Source organism: Carettochelys insculpta, chromosome 5 (genome assembly GCF_033958435.1).
Source record: "Carettochelys insculpta isolate YL-2023 chromosome 5, ASM3395843v1, whole genome shotgun sequence".
Lineage (NCBI taxonomy): Eukaryota > Metazoa > Chordata > Testudines > Carettochelyidae > Carettochelys > Carettochelys insculpta.
In genome coordinates, this window is record NC_134141.1 from 2,284,360 (window position 1) to 2,311,877 (window position 27,518).

General features: G+C 43.1%; 1 protein-coding gene across 2 annotated transcripts in view; it reads left to right on the plus strand.

Annotated features, from left to right (window-relative positions):
• PAX5 (paired box 5) overlaps window positions 1-27,518 on the plus strand; it is a 226,902-nt gene that overhangs the window by 100,816 nt on the left and 98,568 nt on the right. Inside the window, exons 7-8 of one of the 2 annotated variants that reach the window (XM_074994011.1) lie at window positions 9,619-9,675; window positions 14,878-15,007. In XM_074994011.1, the coding sequence (XP_074850112.1) occupies window positions 9,619-9,675; window positions 14,878-15,007 (187 nt within the window). The remainder of the gene's footprint in view (window positions 1-9,618; window positions 9,676-14,877; window positions 15,008-27,518) is intronic. The other variant, XM_074994013.1, reaches the window with a different exon arrangement.

Here is a 27,518-nt window from a genome sequence, read left to right on the forward strand (position 1 = left end):
AGAGGTAGGAATGATGTGTATTTTTTGGCTTAGGGGCAGTATACCTCTTCGGAAAACATTGTCTGGAGAGTAATGCTTTGGATAAACTTTGTCATAGCAGTGGTCTTCCATCTCAAATACAGTCACGCTGTATGAGCTATTGTTTCCAACCCTGGGTGACATTGTGTACATTCAGGTGAACAGAAATCAGGGAGGAAGATGTATCCTTACCAAACGGATGGATGGATCTCAGAGTGCATGTGCATGTACGTAGTCTAGCTGTGTAATGGAGTAGTTAGCTGAGCTCTATCCATGAGCTATGGGAGCATGGGAATAACATGGTTTCCATTAAGCAGAGCCAAGGGCAGTTAGAAAAAGTTGTAGCAATGAGACCTATTGTGTGATCATGTGTTGAGATCTGTAAGCTCTGATCTGCCGATAGTCTTCATCCCTACGTGATTTCACACTGGCAGGGTGTATGACTTGATTCTCCTTGCCTTGTGCCTTGTCTCCTTGCTGTTATCTCTGTTCTGGGTGGTGAGAGCACGTTGCACTCCCTCTGCATGAGAGTAAATGACTATGCAAGGTACAAGCAACGAAGGGTCCTGTGGCACCTTATAGACTAACAGAGAAGTTTTGAGCGTGAGCTTTCGTGAGCGCAGGCTCACTTCATCAGATGCTGGTCTTGGAGATTTCCAAGACCAGCATCTGATGAAGTGAGCCTGCGCTCACGAAAGCTCACGCTCAAAACTTCTCTGTTAGTCTATAAGGTGCCACAGGACCCTTCGTTGCTGTTACAGATCCAGACTAACACGGCTAGCCCTCCGATACTATGCAAGGTACAAGGCAGTGAATAATGATCTGCTTTGTCACTGTGTGTCCTAGTGAAGTGTACAGGAAGGTTTTAAATTTGGAGGCACAGCCCTCCTGTTATTTAATGTGGGCTAACAAATCCTTTTCAAGTAGTTTTCATCTGTTTCCTGCATTAGCTGCTTCCCAGCTGTGGTTTATTTTGTGCTCTTCCTTTGCAATCTTCCCTTAGGTGACCAGAGCAGACCTAAATGGTAACAAAGAAGATGCGTTTATTAAGATTTGTAACAGTATGAGTGTTTGTGCTGAGCTCTTTTGTTAGAAAAAGAGCAAGAAGAAAGCTGCTAGCTAGGATGCTGCCTTTTTAACCAGACACGTGGAAGGAGAGAGTCCCCCATAATCAATGAGCAGTTTTCATACACAGCTTTTAACATCTCTCAACTTGTTCCCTCATTTGTGAAACACAGACAGCATTTCTGGAAAGGGTGTTATGAAACCACATGAGATAACCTTCATAAAGTATTGTGAGAACCTTGCTTAGAAACCGTTATGAAAACACAGACTCTAATCTTTGTTTATGATTTTGCTTTATGTCACCAAGGGCAAAAGGGGGAAAAAGAAGATTGATGGTACTTAACGAAAACTCCACCCACAATCCCAGGGAAGTTGAGACATCTGTCAAAATTCCCAGTTGGAAAATATCTAGCTATGTTGCTGTTTAATTTTCTCCAATAGTGGCCAATATCATTTGTATCGGAAGAAGGTGCAGAACCACTACAATGGGCAGTTATACATTTCTCTAGCTAGTGTAAATGAGGAGTGTCATATTAGATCTCCCATCCTTTTAAAAATCCTCTTTGCCTCAATACTATTTGTGGCAATGAGAGCCATAGAACAATGATGTGTTGAGTTAAAAACAAACAAACAAAAATAATTTTGTCATTTCCAAATCTGTTGCCTTTTAATTTCATTGTGGGGCCAGGGGGTTTACACACTGTTGGCAATGAACTAGTTGTTTGATTAATATGGGCCATTATTACCTGCTTACAAACATTCTGGGCTTTTAACAAATATGCTCATTCACTGAAAAGAAAGATTCCTCGGAGGGGTTCCGCCTATAGGCATAGCATTTATTACGTTGTCCGAAGTCCATTCACATAAATGGGAGTCTTTTCTTTGCATTTCATTTCTTCTCATCATTCATTCAAATGTTCATTAGTAGCAGGTCAGATAAAAACGATCCATGTGAGCCAAGTTTTTAATATATGTAGTAGTTTCTTAAATTAGGAACCCTAACCCATGTGGCCATGGCTCACAATGGATTATTAGACAGAATTCTTTAGTGGTTCCAGTGTGGATTTCTGTTCAGAAACTGATGGTCTGATGTAAATCCAGTGTGTACAAGTATCCACAAGATTTCTGCTTTTCACCCAATGTTCTGATGAACTAAAATTCAGCCATGTGAATGGTGGAGGAAAGCATGAAAAGGATCACCAATGATGAGCAAGGAAGGATGGCCTGATGGGTAGGCTGATAGCTTATGACAGCTGAAGCAGGTCCCTGTTCTGGCACTGACTTCCTGTGTGACCTTGGGCAGGTCACTCGTGCCTCTGTTTCCATCTATCTAATATGGATAATGACCTTTCCCAGCCTTAGAGGTTTTGTGAGGATACATTATGAACTGCGAGGCACTCAGATAGTGTGCGTGTGAGCGTGTCATATAAACACTTTACATTGGATACTGTCAAAATGAACCTGCAGTTTATATTCAAACTAATGCACAAGAACAATTTCTTGCAGTGTTCATCCAGCTTCAGTTGGTAAAAAAGAATCCTGATCTTCCTCCTCCATGGCAGTCACTCATTTACATGCCTCAGTTACAGCACACTTCATTTCCCTTCCCTCTCAGTTAACTAGCCTTACTCATTTTAATCTTTTCCCCTACAGAACTCATGCTCTGTAGTTTTCATTCATAGGATCACAGAAATGTAACCCCGGCAGGACCTTGATAGGTCATCTAGTGCAGGACCCAAGTGAACTTAGGCCAGCCCTGGCAGGGATTTGTCCAACCTGTTCTTAAAACCTCCAGTGAAGGGGATCTCACCACCTCCCTTGGTAAACTAGTGCTGGAATAGTTTACCAAGGGAGGTTGTGCGGTGCCTATTATGGCAGCTCTTGCAAACAGGTTAGACCTCTCAGGGATGGTCTAGGTGTTCATTGCACGTCTCCAAGGCCTGTTCCTGCTCACAGCATTAAGACTAGTACATGGCAGGAAGGAGAGGGGATGAAGGCAGTCTGAAAGACAAAGGGCCTGATTCTTTACTCCTTCTGACCTTGTATAATCCTCAGAGTGGGGACCTCTTGATTCTGCCGAGCAATAAATGAGTGCGCAAGGCTCAGGTGAATGGGACTTCCAGGGACATGCACAATGGAGAGAGCTGCCAAATAGAAAACTCCTTTTGTGATGTCTGGCCTTTCACTCTGGGTGAGTTTGGTCCAGGGAAAGAAGGTTTTCTTTTGCAATATCAAATTGGAATTCATTATCTGGTGGCATAACTGGTTATCAACTGGCCCTTAGTATGCTAGGAAACACATGTGATTCCTGTGCAGACAGAGTGAGTCTGAGCCTGATTATCCTCTTTCTCACAATGGTGTAAATTAAGAACAATTCCAACTGAGTTCCACCAGTGTAAGACTGTTAAGAGAATCCCACCCTAGTGTGAGTTTCTGCTCTGCTGTAATTTAACCTCTTTCCTGCAAGCCAGAAACAATTGCTTTGCATGTGTCTTTGCTCTTTGGACAATGGACAAAAGCTCCCATTATCTACTCAAATCACAACAACTCATTTGCCTTAGATCTTCTCGGTGCTCTTCAGATACATGCTGTCCAGGCTGTGTCCAAGCCTTTGTTTACTCTCTGAGATGTGTTTGTGCTGTTTTACAGTGCATGATTCAACACCTGGTCTGCCATCCACATTCACTCCCTCCTCCCTCCCCTGCTCTTCAAATCCGTGCCGGCATATCTGGTTAAGCACTTCTCATTTTAGTTAGAAATACCTGCTCCCCACTGTGGTTTATTTTACTCTTGGTAATCTCTGAATTGGAAGACAAGGGACAATTTAAATCTGAAATGAAATCACTCAGTCCTACATATTCATGTGCCCACACAGAGGCACACCCCTTTCCAGCCTTGTTTTTATTTAATTTGCGTGCCCTGTTCAAAAATAAAAAGATCAGTTTTATCCACAAGTGCTAATATTTTCCTGTGCTCTTTCACAGGGGTTTGTTGTTCAGTCAAGGTAGTGCTCTCTCTCTCTCTCTCGCTCTGTGCGTGCGTGCGTGCGTGTGCGTGTGTGTGTGTGTGTGTGTGAGAGAGAGGGATATTTACTGGTTTGTGGCTTGCCACATGTCTTTAAAATTACAGTGCCCATTTCCTGCTGAAATAATTTCTACAAAGAGTGACTCCTATTACAGCAAGAGGAGCACGGACGTCATGATTTATTATTATTTATGGTCCCAGGGCCTTGTTTATGCACGATGGGTTAGGTGCGCAGGATAGAAATGCCATTATGCAAATGACATTGAATGTCCTTACTGAGCCTAAATAATTTTTGTGTTGGACGATTAAACCTCATCTGTTATTGATATGGGCTGCAGTCGGGCTATTAAAGAGTCCCAGCAGTACTTACTCCCAGTAATGGGAAAATTGAGAGGAAGAAACTAAACAATTGCCTCAAGTGTGCTGTGATTGTCTGGTAGGAGTGGAACATAACAAACCCCCTGAATGGAAATCGTGTTTACTACTTAGGGATAAATAAAGAAGGGCGAACACACAATAAATTACACTTTGTGATTTGAATCAGCACAGCCGGGCATTTGCGTACTTTCAATTTCTTTATTTAAATATATCTACTTTTTCTTCTTTTTTGGGTAAATACCAGAAGTATCCAGGAATGATTCCCAGGCAGTATTTGGTGTGCGGTTGGGGGCGGGGGAAAAGGCAATCTTCTCTGAGAACAAGGGAGGACTGTCGTCACTGGTCCCTTTTTTCTTCCCCTTTGACACAGCTGTGCGGTCACATTTTGATCAGTGTTGATAGCTTATGAATTCCAAAATTGACAAAATTTACAGAAAAATGAGGATAATCCATCTTCCTTAGCAGCCTGTCAGGAGCTGGCTATACTTCATAATCCTCAATTACAGATGCTATTTTCAGACATTTACATGCAGATATTAGAACAAAATGAAAATGAGAAACAAAGGGAGAATGGAAATGCACCTATTTATATGTATAAAAGAAAAACAACAGGTAAATTCTAGGCAGTTAGATTGCATTTGGGGTCCCAGCAGAAGAGCTGAGAGTGACTGTGTTTGTGGATTTCAGGATGAAACAGTCAAAGACAGTGTATACTTTCAGCATGCAAAATAATCTGAATGTTTAGGTCAAAAGCAGGTCAGTTATTCTGAAGTATTGGAATAAATGTAATCCTGGCAAGGGGCACTAAATAATTGCCACTCTTTCAGGGAAATGTCTGTACTTTGCCTCAGTTCTAACTGGATTTGGGTTAATAGGAAGCACAGCTGCTAATTGCTTGAAATACATTTTGGAAGCGAGAGTGTTATAAAGCATTTTGTTCAAAAACAAACAAACAAACAAACAAACAAACAAAAGACAATTCCACCATTTGAAATCACCCTGGTCACCCCTTTTGAATGAGTAACTGCCAAGTGAGGACTAAATCAAAGGGAAGCTGGAGCGCTGCCCTGGTGGACTGCGTGTATCAGCTTTACCCCCGAGGAGAACTGGGTTCAGTGCTGGTGCCAGGCAGAGGCAAAAAGGGGATGCAAACAATAAAATGAAGGGCCAGTGGGGGAGTGAATGGGTTTGGATATAATGCTCGTCAGCTCCCTTCCCCGTTCGAATCCAGGGGAGGTCAGGGGAAGGGTTGTCAATGACATTCCATTCCCATAAAATGTCAGCGAGAACTGCGTCGATGCCCATGCAGCTGTACGTGGCACAGGGCCTTGGAAAAGCTGTGGAGATTGATGAGAGCTGCTTTTGGATGGAAGTTTCCAAAACATGTTGAATGTTACCATTCCTCCCTCTTTGTGAGCCTGGTACAGGGCCTCAGTTCAAAGCATGCCCAGCATTTGTTAGTTCTACCCTCATTGTTTTATTCTTCCTGAATCCTGATACTCTGTTACAGCTGTGTTAAGTTCTAGCCCATCTCATGAAAATCAAGGAAACTCCATGGCTGGATGGCATCCCTGGAGGGCATTGGCTAGTTGGGAAACCGTAGAGAGGTTAGCTTTTGGTTTTGCAAAAGATCCTGGATGCAGATTCGGTTGAGCAAACCCAAGTCTGCGTGTATATGTGTGTGTTCAAAGGAGGAGTGTTTATCCACAAAGACTTCAACCAGCTGAGCACCTGGTTGAAGGTGTACTAAACACCCCTGCGCATGATCCAACAAGCAGTGACTGTGACTTTTCAGAGGGGTTTTGTCTCTGAACTTCTAGTCGTGATGCATGATGTGCACCATTTTATCTTCCTGCAACATCATTCACCGAGGGCAAAATGACAGAATCCTTATGCACAAAACAGTGGCAAAAAGGCAACAAATCATTTGGCTTACTTTTGTATTTTGATAGTTCAGCATACTAGCAACCTGCTAGCATAGTGTCCACTGATTTTCTTTCACAGAACTGTGCTCCTAACAACAAAAGGCACCTGTACAATACAAAGGAATGAAGAAATCGCACAGCTGGTTTGTTTAATTTTTCAGAGTTGTGGTTTGGAATATTGAGCAGCAGAGAAAAGCCAAGCATGTGTATCTGGCTGAGCTCTGTGTAGCTCCTTCAAAAGGTTACTTTCAGTGCAAACTAGACATCGCTTTCCTTTCCTCCCATCACTTGGACTTCTGACAAGGTTATGTATTCTCAGAATCCAAAATAAGTAGGCGGGGGAAAAAAAGGAAAACATTTAATTTTAGCACTTTTCCCCTTATCTCTGGATCTGTCACAATAATACATCACAATAATCGCAACTGGTATAACATGCGACTGTAGGTGTTCAAGTAAGGTGTTCCATATGGGTTTTCTCTCACCGGTTTTTGTATGGTGTTCATACATTTTAGGGAAGGCATCTTTCTTCAGCGCTCTGCTCTCATATGCTCCTCTGGAATAAACATCTAATAATGGCATCGATTTCAGTGAACCAGAGCCAATTTACACCGGCTGAGAATCTACCCTAGGAAGTGAAGCAGAGTGATTGAAGCCAGCAGCTAAAGGCATCGAAAAGAAAATCACTGAAGAAAACTTTGGCCACCATTGCTCCTTCTCACCAGCCCTACCTCAGTTTGTGTATATCACCTCAATACAACTGTTGTGGGTGGAGGCAGTGGTGTATCACTCCTTCATAGATTAACTCTTGAAGAACAGTAGAATCAAAGCTTCTGTGCCTCATTATCCTTCACTTTTTTCCAACAAACTGATGGAATCACGTGCAGCACTGAGGAGAGGTTTTTTAGGTGTTAAATGTGAATGTTCACCACATATTACAACATCTGCACTTGTTTACAGTTAGTCCAACCAAAATAGTTTCCCAGACAGGTGTGAGAAAGGACAGAGGAATTAAAAGTAGCTCAAAGACAAAACGAAATTAAAAGTAGAAGCTTCCTCCTGCCTGTCTAGTGGCAGGGAGTAAACTCGAATGACTGAGGAAAGCTGACTCTTTGGAAGTCTGGGACCACAAGTCATGATACAAGAGGAAGAAAACAGGTGTCACAAACCAAATTGGGGGGCGGGGAGAGTAGAACTGGGGCATGAAAACCAAGTCCCAGAATTTGCATATGCAGAATATTGCAGGGCTATGGTGCAACATGCTTTGAAGATTGCTGAAATGTATGCAGCGTCAGTCTGTCATGGATGAGAACTGCACAATGAGAGCATATTAAGAATAGTACATCAGGTCAATTGACATTATACCAGTTCTGCCATGGTCAGAAAAATCTCAGCCGAGAAGTTTGGCTCATCCAAGGAGATTCAGCTCCATGGCAATCCATGCACAATATAAGCGAAAGGACTCTGTACAGAAAAAAGCTTCCTATGGAGTTTTCTGTGGAGCAGCTCAGTTTAGGAGGGCAAATGATAGCCTTCCTTCTTTCCGCTGGAGGAGTATTCATAATTGTGGTTAATATTCTGTGCCCCTTTTGAACGGGCCAGCTGCTGAGGGAAGTCACTTGAGGTAATGAGAAGTGGATTGCTAGTAACTTTGGGTCTATTTTACTGTTTAAAAAATCTAATCTCTGAGTGGAGCTTTCTGTCGTTAGGACCAAAGGGTTATTTTAAAAGAAAGGTTATAATGTAGGTACTGACCGCTGTTCAAATGCCAGAATCCCCAGCATGCTTCCATCCCCTGAAAGCACACCTCGCAGGAAGGGTGTTCTTAAAACCAAAGTACTTGTGGGGTCTCCACCATCTTGCTTTTCCACCTTCTTTTCCTCTTCCACCCAGCAGCTAGGTCAGGGGCTTCTCGTATCACAGAATAGTGACAGGGCACATCTGAGAATTGGAGAAGGGACTGGGGACCTGGTTCTCAACCGGTGTGAATCAGCCTAGCTCAGTCGATTTCAGTGAACCAGAGCCAATTTACACCGGCTGAGAATCTACCCTAGGAAGTGAAGCAGAGTGATTGAAGCCAGCAGCTAAAGGACTCGTGACGTTGATTTTTAACAGAGGCCTTAGAGCATGTGGAAAGCTTGCGTATTTCCTCATAATCCTGAAGTGGGCAGGATTACTTTGGCACATGAAAGCTGATGTGTATGGTGGAGGTATGTTCCCCACAATAAGAGATTGGTGGGAGTCAGGGAAAACCCTTCCCTCCTTGGTGACGGGAAGTGGAGCTCCGGGGAACACTGCTGTTTTTCTTCTGAGGGTGGAGTCCAGGAACACAAACAGTCCCAGGCTCTGCTCCTGATTAGTTGGAACTTTGGGAAAGTCGGTTACACTCTCTGAGCCCAGTTGGCTACAGGCATCATTCCACTCCATCAAAGGCAATGGGATTGGCCTGCCTGCATCAGCAGTGAATTTAGCTCTCAGTGCCTCAGTTTCCCTTTAGTAAAAGAGGCCTGGTATTGTGAGAATTAACTATAGGTAAATACAATGCATGGAATATGGCCTCAGATTAAATGTAATGCTACGGAAATACAAACAGTTGGCCTGTGATTTTCTGCATACACGCAGAACATCTCTGTAGTGCTGCTGTCCTGTGGAACCTTATAGACCAACAGATTTTTTGGAGCACAAGATTTCCTAGGCAAAGACCCACTTTGTCGGATGCATGCATGCCTGCAAGTCAGACGCATCTGACAAAGTGGGTGTTTGCACACAAAAGCTGATGCTCCAAAAAGTGTGCTAGTCTCTAAGGTGCCACAGTACGTCTTGGTGTTTTTGTGGGTACAGACTAACACGGCTCCCCCTCTGCTACTTGGGGCTGCTGGCGGCATTGTTATAGACAGACCTTATTCAGCCCAGACAGTGATGTTTATTTGTGAAGTGACAGTGTGGGTAACTCCCCCTCCCGCTCCCCCAGATCTGCCTGTCTCCAGTTAGGCAGAGTGAGGCATGGATGTGCTAGGCAGGCTGCTACTGTTAGTCAATCTACAGTATAAACAATATCCTGTCCTCCTGACTGTAGCTGGGCTGGGGGTGAGGGTTGCAGAGAGGAACCTCCCGTTATCGTTCAGAAGCTTTTTTATTTTCTCACTGCTCTCCTTTTGTATATTTTCCTTCTTACATTTCTGTGTTTTCTTTCTCCTTCATGCTATGGCAGTGGTGCTCCATGCTGATGAGACAATACTTGGTGCAACCCCAGGCAGTCATTTTTCAGGTAATTTCTTAGGGTACCAAACACCCAACTCATGCTTTTTCAGGTGCCAGGCTGGTTGGGTTTCCCTGATTATGTACCTGGGTAGGCTGAGTATTTTCTTTCCCAGTATAGTCCTGGTCCAAAGACCATGAAGCGGTGTTGCCACTAGAAAAAGCCAAAGAAGTAACATTTGTAGACTACTATTTAGTCCCCCTGGCATCACAATTCTAGAATGTAACTAAGGTTTCATGGCAATTGCTTATGAATAACCAATGGTTAGTCTCGGTAAGGAGGAACTTCTGAATGTGAGTTTCAGGAAGAGGAAGGTTGTTCGTTCTTGTTGCTGAGAAGAAAGGCCCCTCCAACAGTGGTTAGGTGAGCAAGCTTTGCCTTTCTTGGATTCATGGTGGGATGTATGGCAGCAATGCCCTGTGTGCGCAGAAGAGGAAGCAGAGAAGATGGTAAAGAGCCCACCCCATGTGAGTCAATGGCAAAGCCCTTGTTTTGTTCCCTGGTGGTTCCACGGACAGGCAAGGCTGTACAGCTCCAATACCACCCCTCAACTGCTGAACACAGAAGCTAATTTTTTTCTTTAGGGACCTACTTGGAATCGTCCTTGCTGTAAGGACTGCCTGCTTTTCTGTGGCATCCTCTTTCCTCTGTGTGTGGCTGTTAAGCTTGTTGGGGCAGTGGATCCCCTGTTTTTAACTTTGTGAAAGTGCTGGACCCCAATACTGCTGTAGTGATAGCTATAATCAACCCTGAAGCTGAACTCCTGGGTTCTGGAGGGAGTAAGGGCAATCTGAGTTTCGACTCTTTTGATGGGTTTATAAAACAGAGGCTCTCCTTCTGCTCTGTACTCCAAGTTCTGGTGAGCCAAATGCTGGCTCCAGTTGATTAATTGGCTGTTAACACACCCTACAGCCCTGTGGGCTCAACTGCTTTTTGTGGGGCAGTTTTACTCTCTGTTTCCAAAACTGAACCTGGCACAAGAGGGGCACTGTTCGTTTCAGCTCAACTGTCTTGGCCTGGTACCAGCACATGTGAGGCACACGCACATACACCTCGGTGCCATGAAAAACAGGAACTCTGGGCACGCTGGTGGGCACCATCAAGAGTGCTGACCTGTAGCCAGAGCCTCCTAACAGCTGCTGTTTTGTGGAAAGCCCATAGAGCCTTTAGCAGCCCGCCCCCCGGCCTCTGCTCGGGCGTATTGCTTTCTGAGGGGACCGGTGGAACAGCCATTTACCAGCTGTGAGAACAACAAAAAGTCTTGTGGCACCTTATAGACTAACAGATATTTTGGAGCATAAGCTTTCGTGGGCGTGCCCACGAAAGCTTATGCTCCAAAATACCTGTTAGTCTATAAGGTGCCACAAGACTTTTTCAGCAAGGAAGGGTCCTGTGCCACCTTATAGACTAACAGAAAAGTTTTGAGCATGAGCTTTCGTGAGCACAGACTCACTTCATCAGATGCTGGTCACTTCATCAGATGATGAAGTGAGTCTGTGCTCACGAAAGCTCATGCTCAAAACTTTTCTGTTAGTCTATCAGCTGCCACAGGACCCTTCGTTGCTGTTACAGATCCAGACTAACACGGCTACCCCTCCAATACAAGACTTTTTGTTGTTCTCGAAGCTACAGACTAACACGGCTACCTCTCTGATACTTATTGACCAGCTGTGTTACTGATGATGGGATAAAGGAGCATGCTTTATACGACTGAGGCTTTACCCATAGTCTGCTTGTGTGGAGTACCAACAAACATGGGTAGTCTAGCTGTTGCTGGTGGTGGGCTCATTTCAGGGGCTTTGTGCTGGTCCAGCCATAGTAACAGGCATGTAAAATTGGCAGTCACTGGCCCAGAGGTATTTCCACAATGTAGGGGACTCTCCAGCTGGTGTCATGCTTTGTGTCATCCCACAGGCTCTGGTGCAGGGTTTGCGTCAAAAGCATGTCCAGGGGAATGAGGGGGTGTGTTGGAACACCACTGCATCCTGCTTATTCCCAGCTGCTGAAAGAGCCTCTTGGACCATAGTCTAGATGCAACTTCTGTTCATGCTGGTGAGCAACATTGTCAGCAAATGCAGTTTTGCACACATGAAGTCAAGGAGCGGGGAAGTACCTGCTGACCTTCCTAGGCTATTTGAATTGAGCAAGCAATGAGTTCTGTGCAGACGTTAGCTCCAGTAGAAGTTTGTAGACCGCGGTGCTGACCTTTATGCAAAGTTTAGAGTGTCTGTTACTAGGAGTACAGAAAATGTTTTCTAGTTCAAAAGCCTTGTTTGCCTCCGGGTTTGTGGGTAATTGTAGTTCAAGTGTGAGATGTAATCCTGATAGTCCTTGTTCCAAAACCAGTTTCTAGAAGTTGTATGTCCAACATAGAGAAAGGTAAAACGCATAAGCATTGTGGATGCTTCCCAAACCCGTAACACTTGCATTTGGCTGACAGTCAACAGAGTAGTTGCAACTGCAGTTGTAATGGCAGCAGGAACCATGCTGCTAGCATAGAAATCTTTAGCATTTTTTGCTCAGAGTTGGCCAAATTTAGACTTGCTGCACGTGGATCAATAGACGTGAATCCATTTATGGTAGGTCTGAGTCTGGCTCAGTGCATTGGAACAGGTTGGCATTTTACATCAGGCTGTGTTAAGGTTAATAGGTAGATGCAGGGCAGCCTTGTCTTTGCTACAGTCAGAGGGGAGACTGCAGCAGGAGTGGATATATCAGAACCACCTTTAGATAGCTTGAATACCGATAGCAGTGATGTCCTGGCAGCACAGACTTCAGCATGGGCTAATGTTCAAATATATACGCGGGATCTTGGAAGGGCTTGTTCATCCCATGCTGAAACCCATGTAACTTTTGGTAACTGTCCTGGCTAGTTTAAAATTAGCTTTGGTATGTCTGTATCTGCTACAATTACACCTGTGATTTCAGTACAGATGTACCTGAAGTCATAGGGAAGCATTAAGCTATATCCATACTGTATCTTTAAGTGAATTGTCATCAACATTGTAATTTCCTTCTTTCATTGAAAATTTTCTTAACCCTGGACAGTGCAGATGTATGTACGTGAACAGGACATATTAAATCCTCCTTTTTCTGAGGAAATTTTATTCTCTCTCTGTTCCTTTGCCAAATATTCTAAAGCACAACTTTAGTCTGGTTCAAGAACTCAGGGTTTTCCTGTGCCAAGCTGCTCCCACCATCCCATACTGCTCATTACTCCAGCAAATTAGCTTTTGGAGGCATTGCACATCTTTACAAGGAAATGGGTGGATGTCTGCAGTGGTATTCAGGGCCCTCTGAAGGATTAGGGGCTATCTTAGGGCTTTAATAGTCAGGGGTAGAGAAGATGGCAGCATGGATGCTGTGGAATGGAGGTGGTGGCTTACATAGCGCTGTTGAGGAAGTGTTGTTGAGAGGACAGTGTATCGAGACAAGGAACATTTCATATTTCTTCAGGTGGAAGAGAACGCTCGGAAAAGTAAAGGAGGTCTGTCTCAAGGATGGAGAGAGGACACATGGGGGGATGCTTTAGCATTTTGACCTGACTAAAAATCTGGAACCAAAGAGTACGAGGAAATTGATCCTCTGGCAGGATCCCGTGATGATGTTACTGGCAGTTACAAACTTGGGAAAAAATATTTGGCACACTCTCCTGTAAGGGCTCCTGGAGGGCAGCCCAGCATGATGACGGTGGACCGTTGCAACTTGTGCAGCTTGTGTCTGAAGCCTACTCTTCAAGAGGAGCTTGCCATTGTTACCGTGAACCTGCCATTCCTGGGTTATCAATATGAATTCCTGATCATTTTAATAACAGCCGTGATACAGACATGAAAACGTAGACAAACACTGAGACTTGTGTCAAACTCCCAAGCAGAGCTCTCAGTCTCAGATCAAGCAATGAAACCATCTCATGCCTCTCCAATGAACCTGGAAAACATTTCACTATTAGGAGCAGTTACGATTCCACAAGATATTTTCTGCATTTCTCTTTATATTAGTAATGGAATTTATAGAGTGACTTGAAAACCTGATTCACCGCTGTATTACTCCTGCGTTGCAATGCGCTGATAGTGGGTTAAATTGCAATAGTGCAGTGCTAAATTACCCCAGTTTTTAAGTTGATTTGTCCCTAATACTTACAATTATTGAAATTCAAATCCCCGATTGCTCTGGACCGGGCTATCATCTCCCAAATAAGGGATCGTAATGTTGAAGGAATATGAACTCAAAAAGTTCACACTAGTTTTGTGTAAATGGCCTTTTAAATAAAAGAGTTATGGGAGGAAGGAAATGCAGATAAGCATTTTGCCATTTACACAAAATTCTTTCTAAATGTAAGGCCCCTGTATGTTCACAAAACAAAACAAAACAAAAATTTATTAGGTGATGAGCTTTTGTGGGGCAGACCAATTCTTCAGATCTGCAATTAGCGAAGATACAGACTAGCATGGCTATCTCTCTGTGACTATCCATCAATGTATGTTGTCAGTCTTACTTCAGTATAGCCATTTGAGGATCTGCTCCCCGATGTTTAAAGTTTTCCAAAAGATTTCCATGGATCTTAAATAACTATACCTAGGTGACACTCAATCTTATTTATTTTAAAATAAATTTGGCATTGGAAATATTTTGGGAGAAGTGGTGCAAAGGCTGTCTCGGAATCCATGCTTGCAGTAACTCAGTTTGCCTAAATATCCTTTATTGCTTATATCTTGACCTGAAAGGAACAGCTGTGCTCTTCAATGGGATGCGGTTGCAAAACATTACCACTTCTCTCTTCCCTTCAGGCGTGTCTTCCTCTGCAAGTGTGATTAGTGGAATGACAGCACTTTGGCTTTATTACCATTAACTATTACTAAGTTGTAACAGGCAGATGACCTGTTTTCAACAGTTATTGTCACCAGTTTTGTTCTTGATGATACTGCCACACCAAAAGATTTTATTGCTTAACAATAGTCTTGGCTCCCTTTTAGTAGAAAGAACGCCCCCTCCTACACACACACACTTTTTTTTTTTGTTCTATGAAAGCAGCAGAGACTAAAACAAGACACACCTAGTGTGTGTTTCTTTGCTTTAGCATGGCTAATCTGATAGAACAAAGGCTTGGGGGTTTTGCATTATAGGTAATTGTGTTCTACTGCATGTATCAGACAAAAAGTAGTTGGACCTCAGATAGATTGTTGCTGAGGAATCTCTTGCTTCCTTTTCCAGACAACAGAATACTCAGCCATGGCATCGTTAGCTGGCGGATTAGATGATATGAAGGCCAATTTAACAAGCCCTACTTCAGCAGATTTAGGAGCCAGTGTTCCAGGGCCGCAGTCATACCCTATTGTGACAGGTAAGACATCTTGGGAGGCGGACATCTGTTGAAAAAGAACGTGTGTGCTGGCCAGCTGAATGGCTGAATGGAATCGTGCTGCACCCGGCACCTCACCCTCATTTATAAGGGAGGCATAAATGCAAGAAGTGCCACTATGCTCTTCAGAAGCTCTCAGCAAGGGTGTGCGGTCAGAGCCAGTCAAGTAGTTCCAAGCCAGATGCTCAGCTGGTGTGAACCGGTCAAGCTAGACCAGTTTGCATCAGTGAAGGCTCTGGCCCTCCCAGTCTAAGCCCAGAGTAGCAACACGTCACAAAAAATGAGGACTTGTCTCTGGTTTGGGTATTGGAGTCTGGGTATCATGAAAGGGTTTGGCATTTGTGCTGGCTTGAATGTTGATGGCATTTCAGCTTGGATTGAATTTCTCAGATACAAGTGGTCTTTGGACCACTTTTGGAATTCCACCCTTTGCTGTAGGGTTTGGCATTTAAAAGAAGCAGTGATTCATTACAGCAGGGTTAAGTCAACTGTGTCTGTGTGACAGCCATAGTGGCTGAGGAGAGGGTAGGGGCCAATGATCACTGTTAGAGTTAGATAACATTCATTGGCTGAGGCTGCATCTCCTGGGAATAAACTGCACAAAATGCACTAGAATCTCAAGATTTCTCCCTTAAGAATCGCTCACAACCTAATACATGGGCCTCTGGAACTCAAGGGTGTATTTTACCCAGCCTTAGATTCTTTTCTTTTGTGTTTTTTAATGGCACTCGGTGACTGTCCAGATTTCAGCCTCAGATTTTCCTCCATTTTGCATCGTGCGGACTATGGAGTTTCAGTTTGGCCGAGAACTTCCAAGGTGTGCAGACACAAACTGTCATTGACATCCAAGTGAGTTAGTTGCCTAAATACCATTGGAGGTCTGGGCCTAAGCTATGAAGCACAATTTTGTGATACTTTTAGGTGGCTGCCATCTTGTCTGGCAAGCAGTGCAGGGCTGCAGAGTCTGGGAACAATTTTGAAAACACAAGTTAATGCCCAGTTACTGCTACATTATGCAGAACGGATTGTGGGGACTTATTGCCAAGAGCTCAGCAGGATTCAAAAAAGACTCCTTGGTTAACAAGGAAACCCACATTTCTAATAGGCAGAATATAGCCATATAGAAACACCTATATTGGAGAGAACAGAGATCATTCTGCTGTGGTACACAAGGAGCCAGGTTCCCCATGGACATATTTTTGCTTAATTGCTCACTACAGAGTCTTCTGTGTCTTCCTCAGTAGCATCAGGTTCAGGACACTGCTTGAGACAGGAGCTTCCAAGGGACGTCAGATAAAGTGATGTGCTTGTAGGATCTGATGCAGAGCCTCCTCAATTCGAGGGGTGTCATTATGTTGACTTCAATAAGCACTGAGAGCACAGTGCACAAACCCACTTAACTGGTAATGTTTGCTTACCATAACCAAGGTTGTTGAAGGTGGACGGTGGGGGAGGTAGAACTTCTTGGAAGCAGGGACCACAAATGTGTGGTTTGTTCGGTCAGACTGATGGATGCATTACTGGGAGGTCCTCAGTAGTATGTGGATGAGAGGAGCATAGGGATCACTATGGAATTGAACAGAAGTGCCTGGTGCAGGTCTACTTTCCTGCAAATGTTTGGCACCTCACTGCTAGGGTAATGGGTGCTTCTGGAGTATGCCAGATGGAAATCAGGAGGCCACATGGCCAAAAAAAGAGAAACAAGTAACGAGGAATTCAGTGAAGCTGAGAGCTGTTTGATGGATCACCAAGGAGTGATTAAGGAGGAGAAGAATAATACAGAGGAACTAAATATTTCTTTGCATCAGTCTTCCCCACAGGGGCTGTTGAATGAATAACTGCCTACCTGAGATCCACACATTGGCTGTGGAAGGGCAAGGCACCCTAAAAAGCTAAGGGCTTGTTTAGATGGGGAGTTCAGTGTGTGAGAAGCCGGGGTGTTAATCCATACTGCATTAGCATGTCATGCACAAAAAGTTCCCTAATTCTCAATGGCCTGCTCCTGTTTCAAAATGGCAGACTTGTAGTGTGTCACTTTAATAGGGACCATACGGAAGGCTAGTGAACACCATGTTAATGCAGGGTAAATTACACCTCCCGCTTGCCAGGCACTAACTCTGTGTCTAGACAAGCCCAAAGGTACCAAAATAGATAATGACAGTTCAAAGCAGTAAACTGAATAGCAGAGAGTCCCCAAGTGAAGCAAATATTCATCTGATAGTTCTGAAGCAACTTAACTGAAGTCACTGAGATAAGAATAATAGTCATACTCCCTTTCAGATCTGTTGGTACGATGGAGAACGGAGGTGTCACAAATTTACCTGTCTTTGTTATTAAATTGAGACAATTATTTAATTCATTTTTTCATCCTTTTGAATTCAGTAGGACTTAAGCACATGCTTAGGTGCTTTGCAGGGTAAGAATGAATTTAAGGACATACTTAAAAGGCAAGCATGTGCCCAAGTGCTTTGCTCAACAGCGTTATAGGTGTGATCTTCGGCATTGCAGACCAGTGAGCCCTAGTTCAATACCATATACCTTGGTTGAAGTGCTAATGAAAGAGTGTAATATTCTCTAGTACTAGAAACTTCAAGTATGTTAATAAAATAGTGGATGAAGGTGAACTAGCTGATATTTATGTGAACTTTCAAAAGCAATTGACCAAGTCCTCCACAAGAGGTGATTAAAGAAATTAACATGCATGGATCTTAATATGACTCCTTCATGGATCTGATACTGGTTCAGAAACAAAAAAAAAAAAAAAAAAAAAAAAAAAGTAGGAATAAATGGAATGAAGAGTAGGAATGAATCCCTCAAAATTTCTAGTCTTCACTAATCATGTCATCTGTAAGTTCTGCCATGCCAGAGTTCACCCTCTTCTCCAAAACATTGATGAATATGCGAAACAACACAGATCCCAGCACAGAACCTTTTAGCCCTCCTCTGTTAATTTTTTTGCCCTCTTGGAAATTAATCTTTTATTCCTACTCTTCATTTTTTTTTGTTTTTGTTTTTTTTTTTTGTCTCTGCTGATAGGCATAAGGGAATTTCGAAGTTGGTGGGATCCTTTCGAAAAGGACCCCCATCTGGACGAGCCGTGTGGCAGTGAGCCACAGCAATTTCGAAGTGTTGCGGCCGCTGGCATTCTAATGAAGTGCTGAATATACATTTGCATGGCCATTTCAAAGATTTGGGCTAGTGTAGACGTAGCCCTCATCTCATAAAGGATACAGCAGAAATAGATGGAGTCCAGAGATGGGTATTTAAAATGATTAGAACCATGGAAGGGATTAAAGTAAGATGGTAAATATTACGGCTAGTTAATTTCTAAAGTTGACAAAAAAGGGAAACGAAGTGTATAAAGTACAGAAAGTGAATTGGACGTGTGCATTTACTCTCTCATAACACAAGTTCAAAGTGTCTAACTCACAATTGAAATGAACAAAAAGAATACTTTCTTTACTGCTCACAGTTAACGTGTAAAGCCTAGATCAACAAGATGTCACAGACACTAAGAAGCTAGTTGGATACAAGGATTTCATCCAAACCAGGGATGCCAATGGAAAGATTCTCATGTATTTGAATAGGCTTTGGCTCAGGCTCCCCACCTCCCAAAGATAATCAGAACACCCACAGAGACGAGAAGAAATAAGAGGGACACATGCCCTTCTGCTTCAGGGCACAAACCAACCACCAGCTGCCTCGGGTTGGGAAGAAATTTGCATATATTTTTCTGCAGTTGTTCATTATAGTGCACTATACTTGCACCTTCCCCTGAAGCAGCCAGTACTGGCCACTGTTGGAGAGAGGGTAAGAGGGTGGATGGACCACTTGTCCGCTCTGGCAGGACAGTTCCAGTGTCCCTGCATATGCTTTCCTTTTCCCACAAAGACCTTTTTTAGAATGAGGGGATAGTAAACCTTTCCCACTGCATGTTCTCTGGATGCCCTAGCATGAGTCCTATTAATAGAGCTACCTCCTCTGCGCAACTCAAGTCTTGTAGCTCTTCCTCTGGCGAAACTCCTGCTTACGCCAGGGAGAGCTTACCCAAGCTTAGAATGTGCTTCCAGACCTGCAGTGCACCCAGAATGGCCAGACCTGCAGTGCACAGGGCCATTTGTTTCTCCCCACAACCCAGGGATGATAAATTGGGCATTCTTCCCATAGGTTTCGTTTCTTATCTTTGGTGGGCTAGTCAGTTCTATTTACTAAAATAGGGCTTAAGGACTCTTGAGAAGCTCTCTTTATCTTGTTTTAAGCTAGAGTCAAATGTGAGTCCTTTTGTGATGTTATAAGTGATTTTAACAAGTTGAATCGATGTGTTATGATAGAAACATAACCCCGCCATAACCCTGACAACTCCCTTGGGGGGTCAGCACCCCTGCAATTACACCACCATGAATTTTCAGATTTATGTAGCTGAAATCATGAAATTCATGATTTTTTAAACTCCTCTGGCAATGAAATTGACCAGAATGGACCATGACTTCAGGAGAGCCCCATTTGTAATGGTATTCCCATTAGAGTTCCACCAATATGTGCAGTCTGTTTTTGGTATTTTGATTGATCAGAAAAACCTTCAGGGCTGAAATGATTCATTTATTTTTAATATGCGTGTTATGATAGGTTGTGAAAGCTCACACATGATTAGGGCCCACTGTGATACGTGTTGCGTATACACACAGTCTCTGTCTACACTACAAAATAAAGTCCAATTTATTAAAGTTGACTTTTTACCGCTAGATTTTATGAAGTCAATAGTGAGTGTCCACACATGTTTAGAAAGTCAACATAGTGTGTCTCCATTGTCTTTGCTAGGTTCGACTACGCCAGCAGTGCATTCTGGGTACCTCTCCCACCATTCCTGAAGCCCAGTTGTATTCTGGGTTTCTGTGCCAGTGTGTTATAGGAAAAAAATGCGCTGCAAGTGGTTGTGGGTGTCTGATGCCATCATCTGAAAGTGCATTGCCCTGACTTCCCCCACTGTTGAAAACAAATGGCCAAAGGAATTCGTCAATCTGAATTGACAAGACAAACAAAAGCCTGGAGAAAGGCGGTATTACCACCCCTGTTTTACAGATGTGGACCTGACTCTTAGAGGAAGAAGGGAGTAAACCCAGATGACAGAGTCCCAGACTAGTACCTGAATCATAAACTACCATGCTTTGGACAAGTCAATACTATTACTACATTTATGGTTTTAGGGATGAGACAACTTGTTCAGATTAAGTAAGAGCCCAGCTGAATTCTAACCTCTCCAGAAGTTCAAAGAAGTCCAGCTAACTTTTAATTGTTGATCATTTTGGCATGCTTTTGCACTTGCTGGTTTTGGGTGACACAGGGAGAGTGTTTGGTTAGGTTTCCTGCTGAACTAAAAGCAACAGTACTGAAAATCTTACAAGAAGGCTAGTCCACCTCAGCTTTGCAGACCTAAGATTTTAGGGCAGTTTGGATCAAGGACAGCAAAGTGGCCAAACCTTGGCATTTAAGTGTACTCAACCAGCAAACTTTGAAGCCTCATCCTTACTGCTTTTATTTGGTGTTCCAACGTGTGTCACTATGTAATAAACACGCTAGTTATAGTATCTTCATTGTTGGAAGATTCAAGGGCAATTTTATATTTGAAAAATTGACAAGTGATTTGTAAACTTCAGTAGAAATCTTTGATTGGAATCATTACTTTTATAGGCAATCTTTCTGGTTTGTGTGAAGCAGACCAACGAATGCCTTAAAAAGCCCCATATTCCTGGACGGATATCTTGAAATATATAGTCATGAGAATTTGAGAAATAGGTTTGATTGTGGCCAAGAAAACTAATCTGGTTCTTTTGATAGGCTGAGATCTACAGTTCAAGCTTCAGCAGTTTTTATGTGAACATCTGGGTCATGGCTGGACTTCTATTTGCACACTGACCAAAGCTGAGTTCATATTGTGAGTCTTTAAGCCAGTTCATAAAGCAGCATAATGCAAAATAAGCTGAGGCCTAAAGAGAAAAGTGAATTATGATCCCAGATTTTCATTGTTTTTATGCCAAGCCCCTGGTTTGGACAGCAGAGCAACACTGAGAAATGAGATGTGAAAGATCCTCTTTGTAACTGTTGATGTGAAGTGTGCGGTTCACATTTCTGAGCCAGCTGGTAGATCGGATGGGTAGCGAGAGTGTTTAAATAAAAAGCCCTGCTTACACATTGGCACAGGACTTTAAAATGGGCTAAGTTACGGGGAAAGGACATAAAGGACATTTTGATGATAATTCTCAGCCCTGCTTCATCCATGGCCTCTCTTGTGTTCTGATTTGTGGGCGAACCTTCTGTTGAGAGAATCACCTGATCTCTCTCCATCGCTTTTATGCCACATTAAATATGAAGTTAAAAAAATCCCTTCTCTTACTGCTTGCTGCCGTGGTTCATAAGCACGCTCTCCATTTGCAAGCCAATGACATGTGCCGAGCTCATTACTGCTGCAGTCAGCAGTTTCAGAGCTGCTTCTGATTGTTACTAATTACCTGCAGATGCATTTTCTCTGCTCCAGCTTGCTGACTTCAGCTTGGTCGCTATCACTTTGAGAGGACAAAGTGGCACAGAAATTGACACCTTCGCTGCCTCGCCAGTACAGCGGAGGACAGATTGACAAATCCACAGGCGGCCTTAACTGCAGCTGGCTGGCAAGTCAGTTTGCATTAGCACAGCTGGAGCATGACCAGTTGAAACTGTCCACAGGCCTAGCAAAAGAGCCAAAGAACATTTCGTTTTCGGGGGAGTGAACACAACATTATCATTCAGTTAAAAGAGGATGCTTAAAATAAAGTGCCAGAGGCAGATTTTGGTTTTGTTTCCTCAACTAAACAGAGGAACCTTGTCAGTTACCTCACCAGAAGCATTCAAGAGCGACTAACCCTGCCTTAGCCTCCCTCCCAAGTTGCTGCAAAGATGGCGCTGTAAACATTTGGCTCTCTGGATTGTAATAGCAGCACTGGAGCACTGGTTTGGGCCTGATTCTCCACCACTGTGTAACTTGTGCACTCACTCACCCCTCTGCAGAGCAGGAATGAAATTCTACCCCTTCAGACTGGGAGTGTTGTGTACACACTTTACACAAGTGCATACAACTGCACAAAGAGCAAGACAGGGGAGAACCACATGTGGAATCCTCCATGTGGCCTCAGACCAGACATGGTTTAGTCCACTCAGAAGGGAGCGTCCCTGCAAAGCCCCATGTGTCAGCCTTTCTGATGGCAAGGAGGAGAGAAAAAAGATCAAAGCTAGGAGCACAGTCCCCTAGCAAATCAGGGGCAAGGGAGAAGGGACTCACCGAATGTCAGTCATGTTAAGTTACCTGCTATGCCCTAGGGCCACCAGACATCATTCATTCAGGATTTTGGTCTGAACTGAATGTAAAGCATGCAAGGAAAATGCACCTGCCTAAGTCCCCTACTCCAGTTTTTGTAAGCTTTATTCTGCGTTTATTTAGCTAGGTGTATTCGGTGTGTTTAGCGTAGTATATTTTAGCAAGTAGCTGTTCTCCAAAGATCCAAATGTACAATGCAAGTAACCTACATAGTTCTCAGCCCAGCTATCCCTACGTATGTTGCCAGGTTTATGTTAATAAGAAGTGAATGTGGCAAATTGAAAAAAACACATGTAATGCAAAGGACTCTTATTTATCCTGGGCTTGATGGGGAAAGCCGCCCTAGTGTAAGATCCTCACTAGACACTTTTGGTGCTCCAGCAATGCCTCCAGTTACTCAACAGCTTTGTCTCATTAATCTCTAGCCAACTCCAACAGCAGCCACAGGCTGTTGGGATGAATGAGACATGAAGTGCCAGTGTTTTGCCAAAGCCTTTGTTGCATTTCAATGTCTGTTTTACGGTTTCTCATGCGGCAAGCAGGCAGCTTGCCTGGAGTGCGTCCCAACCATTGAACCTAGTAGGAAGGGTTTAAAATGGATGATGCTGCCAAATGCAGCCCTCAAGCTGATCCCATGCCGCTTGCATATTTCAATCATTACACACTAGCCTCTGTCTCCCCTAGGTAGGCAACTTGCCCATGATTGACGGGGAGTCTTTGGCAGAGCCAGAAATCAAACACAGGTCTCCTGCAGCCATGGCTAACTCTCTGGAGACAGTGTAACGTTAGTCTTTTCTCCCAAGCCTCTGGCTGGGAGGTGAGTTGATGCCTTGGTGGTGTGGTGGCACCATTGATGGGTATTTTTATCTCCTAGACTAGCATTTGTGGCAAGGGCAATCAATCGTGTGTGACCCATGGTGGTGTCAGGAGGGCTGTAAAACTCCTGGAGTCTAGGATGGCCACCCAAAAATTGAAGGGTGCCAGCCTTGAGCTAACTGGTCCCATCCCCACTGATTTTAAAGGGAGTAAAGTTAGGCCTTTATTGAGTGCTTTTTGAAAACCTGACCCTATGCAAACAAATAAAATACTTGAAAGAATGTACGGTGAATATTTAACACCTGTCCCAGGGTGATGCTTTTAAAAGCACTGTTCTGGGACAAATGGTAAATATTATTAGTGTATTTTTTTCTCCCCGAGGGCATAAATCACTCAGTGTCTTGTGTGCTTGGTATAGATCTGAGAAGTTCTTGATCCAGAGAGGATTTATTCCAGCCATGCTTCCTGCGGGAGGGTATGTGGTATGTGTCATCCCCGTTCCCCAGGGTATTGATCCATTATGAAGGTAAATGTCCATCGCTCCACAGAAATCCATGGAGCTAGGACTGTGTACACGTGACAGTCACTGTAAATGCTGGGATGTAGAATGTGCAGATGATGTCACCCTGGTACCCATTGGTTTACTAATTCCATTTCCTAATGATGTACATGTGAGTGGCCAGTCCCTATAAACCATAAAGGATGAAACAAAAGTTACTAGAGGGGAGTTTTCCTCTTGAAACTCCTAAAATCTTCCTTTTCTGACCTCCTACGAGATGACAACATGTTTTCAATCTGCCCTTAGGAATAAAAACGCCCCTCAGTTAGAATCTCCAAAGGCTGCTATTCCAATTAGTGCATATAGCCCAAAACATCTTCTGGATATGTGTGTTAGGAGGAAAAGGGGCACACCTAAGAGATCTTTAATTAAACCTATGGCTTTTCATCTTTGTCTGTCATTGGCTGAAACAAAAACAAAGTAATTTTTATTATCTTAGGATCTGGCACATTCAAGACGATTGATTTATAGCGCTAATATAGTTTATAAGGAGCTGTGATATTGCACTGCTATATGGAGTATAAATATATAAATAGACAAAATAAGTAATTGACATGAAATAAGGCATGCAAGTGTCATGAAATAAACTGTGACCTCCTTAGGGTTGCTAGAGTAAATACTGCCTTGGTTGGTTGCGCCTTGGATGGCTCTTCAGACATATCATAACTGAATCGCTGCCTTTTTTTAAAGTTTACCTTTTCTTTATTCTAGTCATGCTGAGAACAGAAAAAGTTTAGCCAACTGATAGAGTGCAGCTCTCTTCAACCCTTATATATCCTCTGGGATTGATGCCAGGGAAGCTGAAAAAGGGCTATTTATCTTTTAGGTAGAGCACCTCATCTGACCTGATTTTTATGACCCATTTTTTGATGATGACCCATGACAGCTAAATTACCTTCATGTCAAATGGAAAATATAATGTGAAAATAAAAATAAAGAAAAATCAAATTAAAAACTCACATTTATTTTTGAACAATACCTGAAAAGAAAATAAAACTATTCAGCCATCTCCACACACTCACAATTCCCAGTGAAGTCAATCAGTGGACCAAAATGTTGCACAGGGTCCTAATTTTGAAAAGGTCAAGTGCAAAAGTGGAACAGACCTAATAGTGCTGGGAAAATTTTTGTGGGACCATCAATATCTGATCACTGGGAAGAAAGCTGATTCCTCTTAGCTGTTTATTTAAGTAATTTTTATCTAGTTGATTCTGAAGGTTACTTGTTCACAGCTGTTTAATTTCAGGCCAAACCCTAGTCTCATGGAGAGCAATGAGAGAATTGCCATTGATTTCATTTACAATCATGATTTAGCCCAGAAAGAACATTTACAGAAGCTTAAATTTCTGAAAGCTTTTAGAGAGGAAGGTTGGTCATGCAATAAAGGTTCTTGCTATGCCTTATAAAATCTGGCTTCAGTTTCCAGTTCTACCAGTGGCTTCCAGTGCGACTTTCAACAAATCTCCCAATCTCTTTGTGCCTTGATTCCCAGTCTGAAAAAAAAGACTAACACTTCCTCTGTGTGTGTCTTGTCTTTAGGGTAGGAAGCTGCATGCTGTTTGTTTGTACTACTTATCCTCTGTATTAAAATGGATTTTCTACCCCCTGAAAAATGCCAGGATTTTAAAAATAAAATTAAAAAGGTAACCCTCTGTTGTGACAAAAAGCCAAAACTTCCACACTTTTTTCTGTAACTAAAATTCCAAACAAATTTTTGTCTTGGATTAATTGAAACATTTCATGTCCATCAATTCTAAATATTTCATCTTAATTTTGATAATTTTCTCATTTTAAAATACTTTTATATAAAATAAAGCAAATTTCAAAACAAAAATGATTTTCAAATGAAAAATTGGAATTCTTCATTCAACAATGTCAAAATGGGAGATTTCAAAATTGGTTTTCTCCATTTGTTGTCTAAACAAAATTTCATATACAGCAATAAGATCTTGCAAAACATTTCAGTGTAGCTAAATCAGCTTGGACTTTTATTGTAGTTTGGTTTTTAAAAGCATTTCAAACACGTAGAACTGGGATCAGCAACCTCTGCAGTGGGTGCCAAGAGTGGCACGAGAGCCAGTTTTCATTGGCATGTGAGGTGGGAGCTCAGCTCCGCCCTCCCTCACCCCACATGGAGCCAGGAGTTTGTTCAAAGGCAGGCCACCTGTGGATTAACAAAAGATCAGCTAATGCTACCAACCACCACCTAAAGGGTAAAGCTCTGCACCTTTATTTATTTATTAATGAAGCTGCTGTAAGTAGGAATATTAGCGACTTTAAAAAGCATCGCCAGCACTTGGACCATACATAGAAGTCAAAAGGTCAAATTTCAGCACTCTGCCTCAGAAAGGTTACTGACCCCTGGAGTAGAATATAACAGACCCCGTTATTGGAAGTCTGACTGTTGATGTTGTCAACACTTTTTTGAGAACATCATTTTTTGACCACCTCTAATAATAATAGCAACAGGCCCTGCTACAAATATTCTTGTTTGGTCATTGCAACAGTTTCTATGTGGAAATTGTGAGTAGTGTCTGAACATTACCACCAGATTATAATTTAATTGCTCTGGCTCTGTTTTGAAGTGCAAAGTGATATTAGGTGCTGCCTTCTCCAAGAGTAACAGAATGCCAGATTTACAGCTCACTTACTGTTAAACACTTAAGAGATAAATGGGCAGATGCATTTTTCAGTCACCTCTGTCCCAGTCAGTGGGGCCTATCATGCTGTGTAAAAAGAAAGAAAAAAGTCCCCAGTCCCTAAATGGCCCCCTTAAGGATTGAATTCACAGCCCTGGGTTTAGCAGGCCAAGCTTAAACCACTGAGCTCTCCCTCCCCTGCTTTTTTTTGAAATGTAATTTGAGATACACACCTCCTAGGATTGGAAGGGACTTTTGGAGGTCATCTGGTCCAGTCCCCTGCCTTATTAGCAGGGCCAAGCACCATCCCTGACATCCATTTGCCCCAATCCCTACATGGCCTCCTCAAGGATGGAGCTCACAACCCCAGGTTTAGCAGGCTAGGGCTCAGACCACTGAGCTATCCCTCCCCCAAAGTCTCATAAACTCCCTCAGAAAGGCAGCCAATCTCAAAAGCAAAATGTTGTTTTTAATGACCACTAAGCATTTACTTGAAACAATGTCAGCTTTTTCCATTTTTTTTGGTGAATGTTTGTCCTTCCATTCAAGAAGAGCTAATGTGTCTAAGATGGCACAGACATTATCACTCTGGTGCCATATTGAAGAACCGAGCACTTCTAGTTCTTTTCAAGGTGTATAGCCTGATCCTACATTTTTGTCATTGATTTAAACAGCGGTAAAATCATCTCATTGTGAAGTATCTGCACTAATAATTAGCATTTGAGTTGTGTCTTTGCTGACTATCTTGGGAAACTTAGGGCTTGCTTTGCATGCTTATATCCCAGTGACTCCACTTGGAATCACCTCTGATTAAAGTGACCATCTGTCCTGTATTGGGCGGGACAGTCCTGTATTTCGGGCGCCAAAAAGGCATCCCTGCTTGTTTTAAAAAGGGCCTAATTGTCCTGTATTTGGCCCCCCCTCCAGCTGACCTTTTCCCTCCCCAGCTGCTGGCTGGAGAACATGTACTGTACCTGAGGACGTGCTCTCTGGCCACTGGAAGAGGTAGCCAGCAGGGGGCCCTAAAAAGCCTGGAGCTATTTCTCGCCCCCCTGAGGCTCGGGAAAGCTGGGAGGCGTATGGGCACGGCTGCCGCCTTCTTCCCGGCTCCACAAGGCGCGGGGAGCTGGG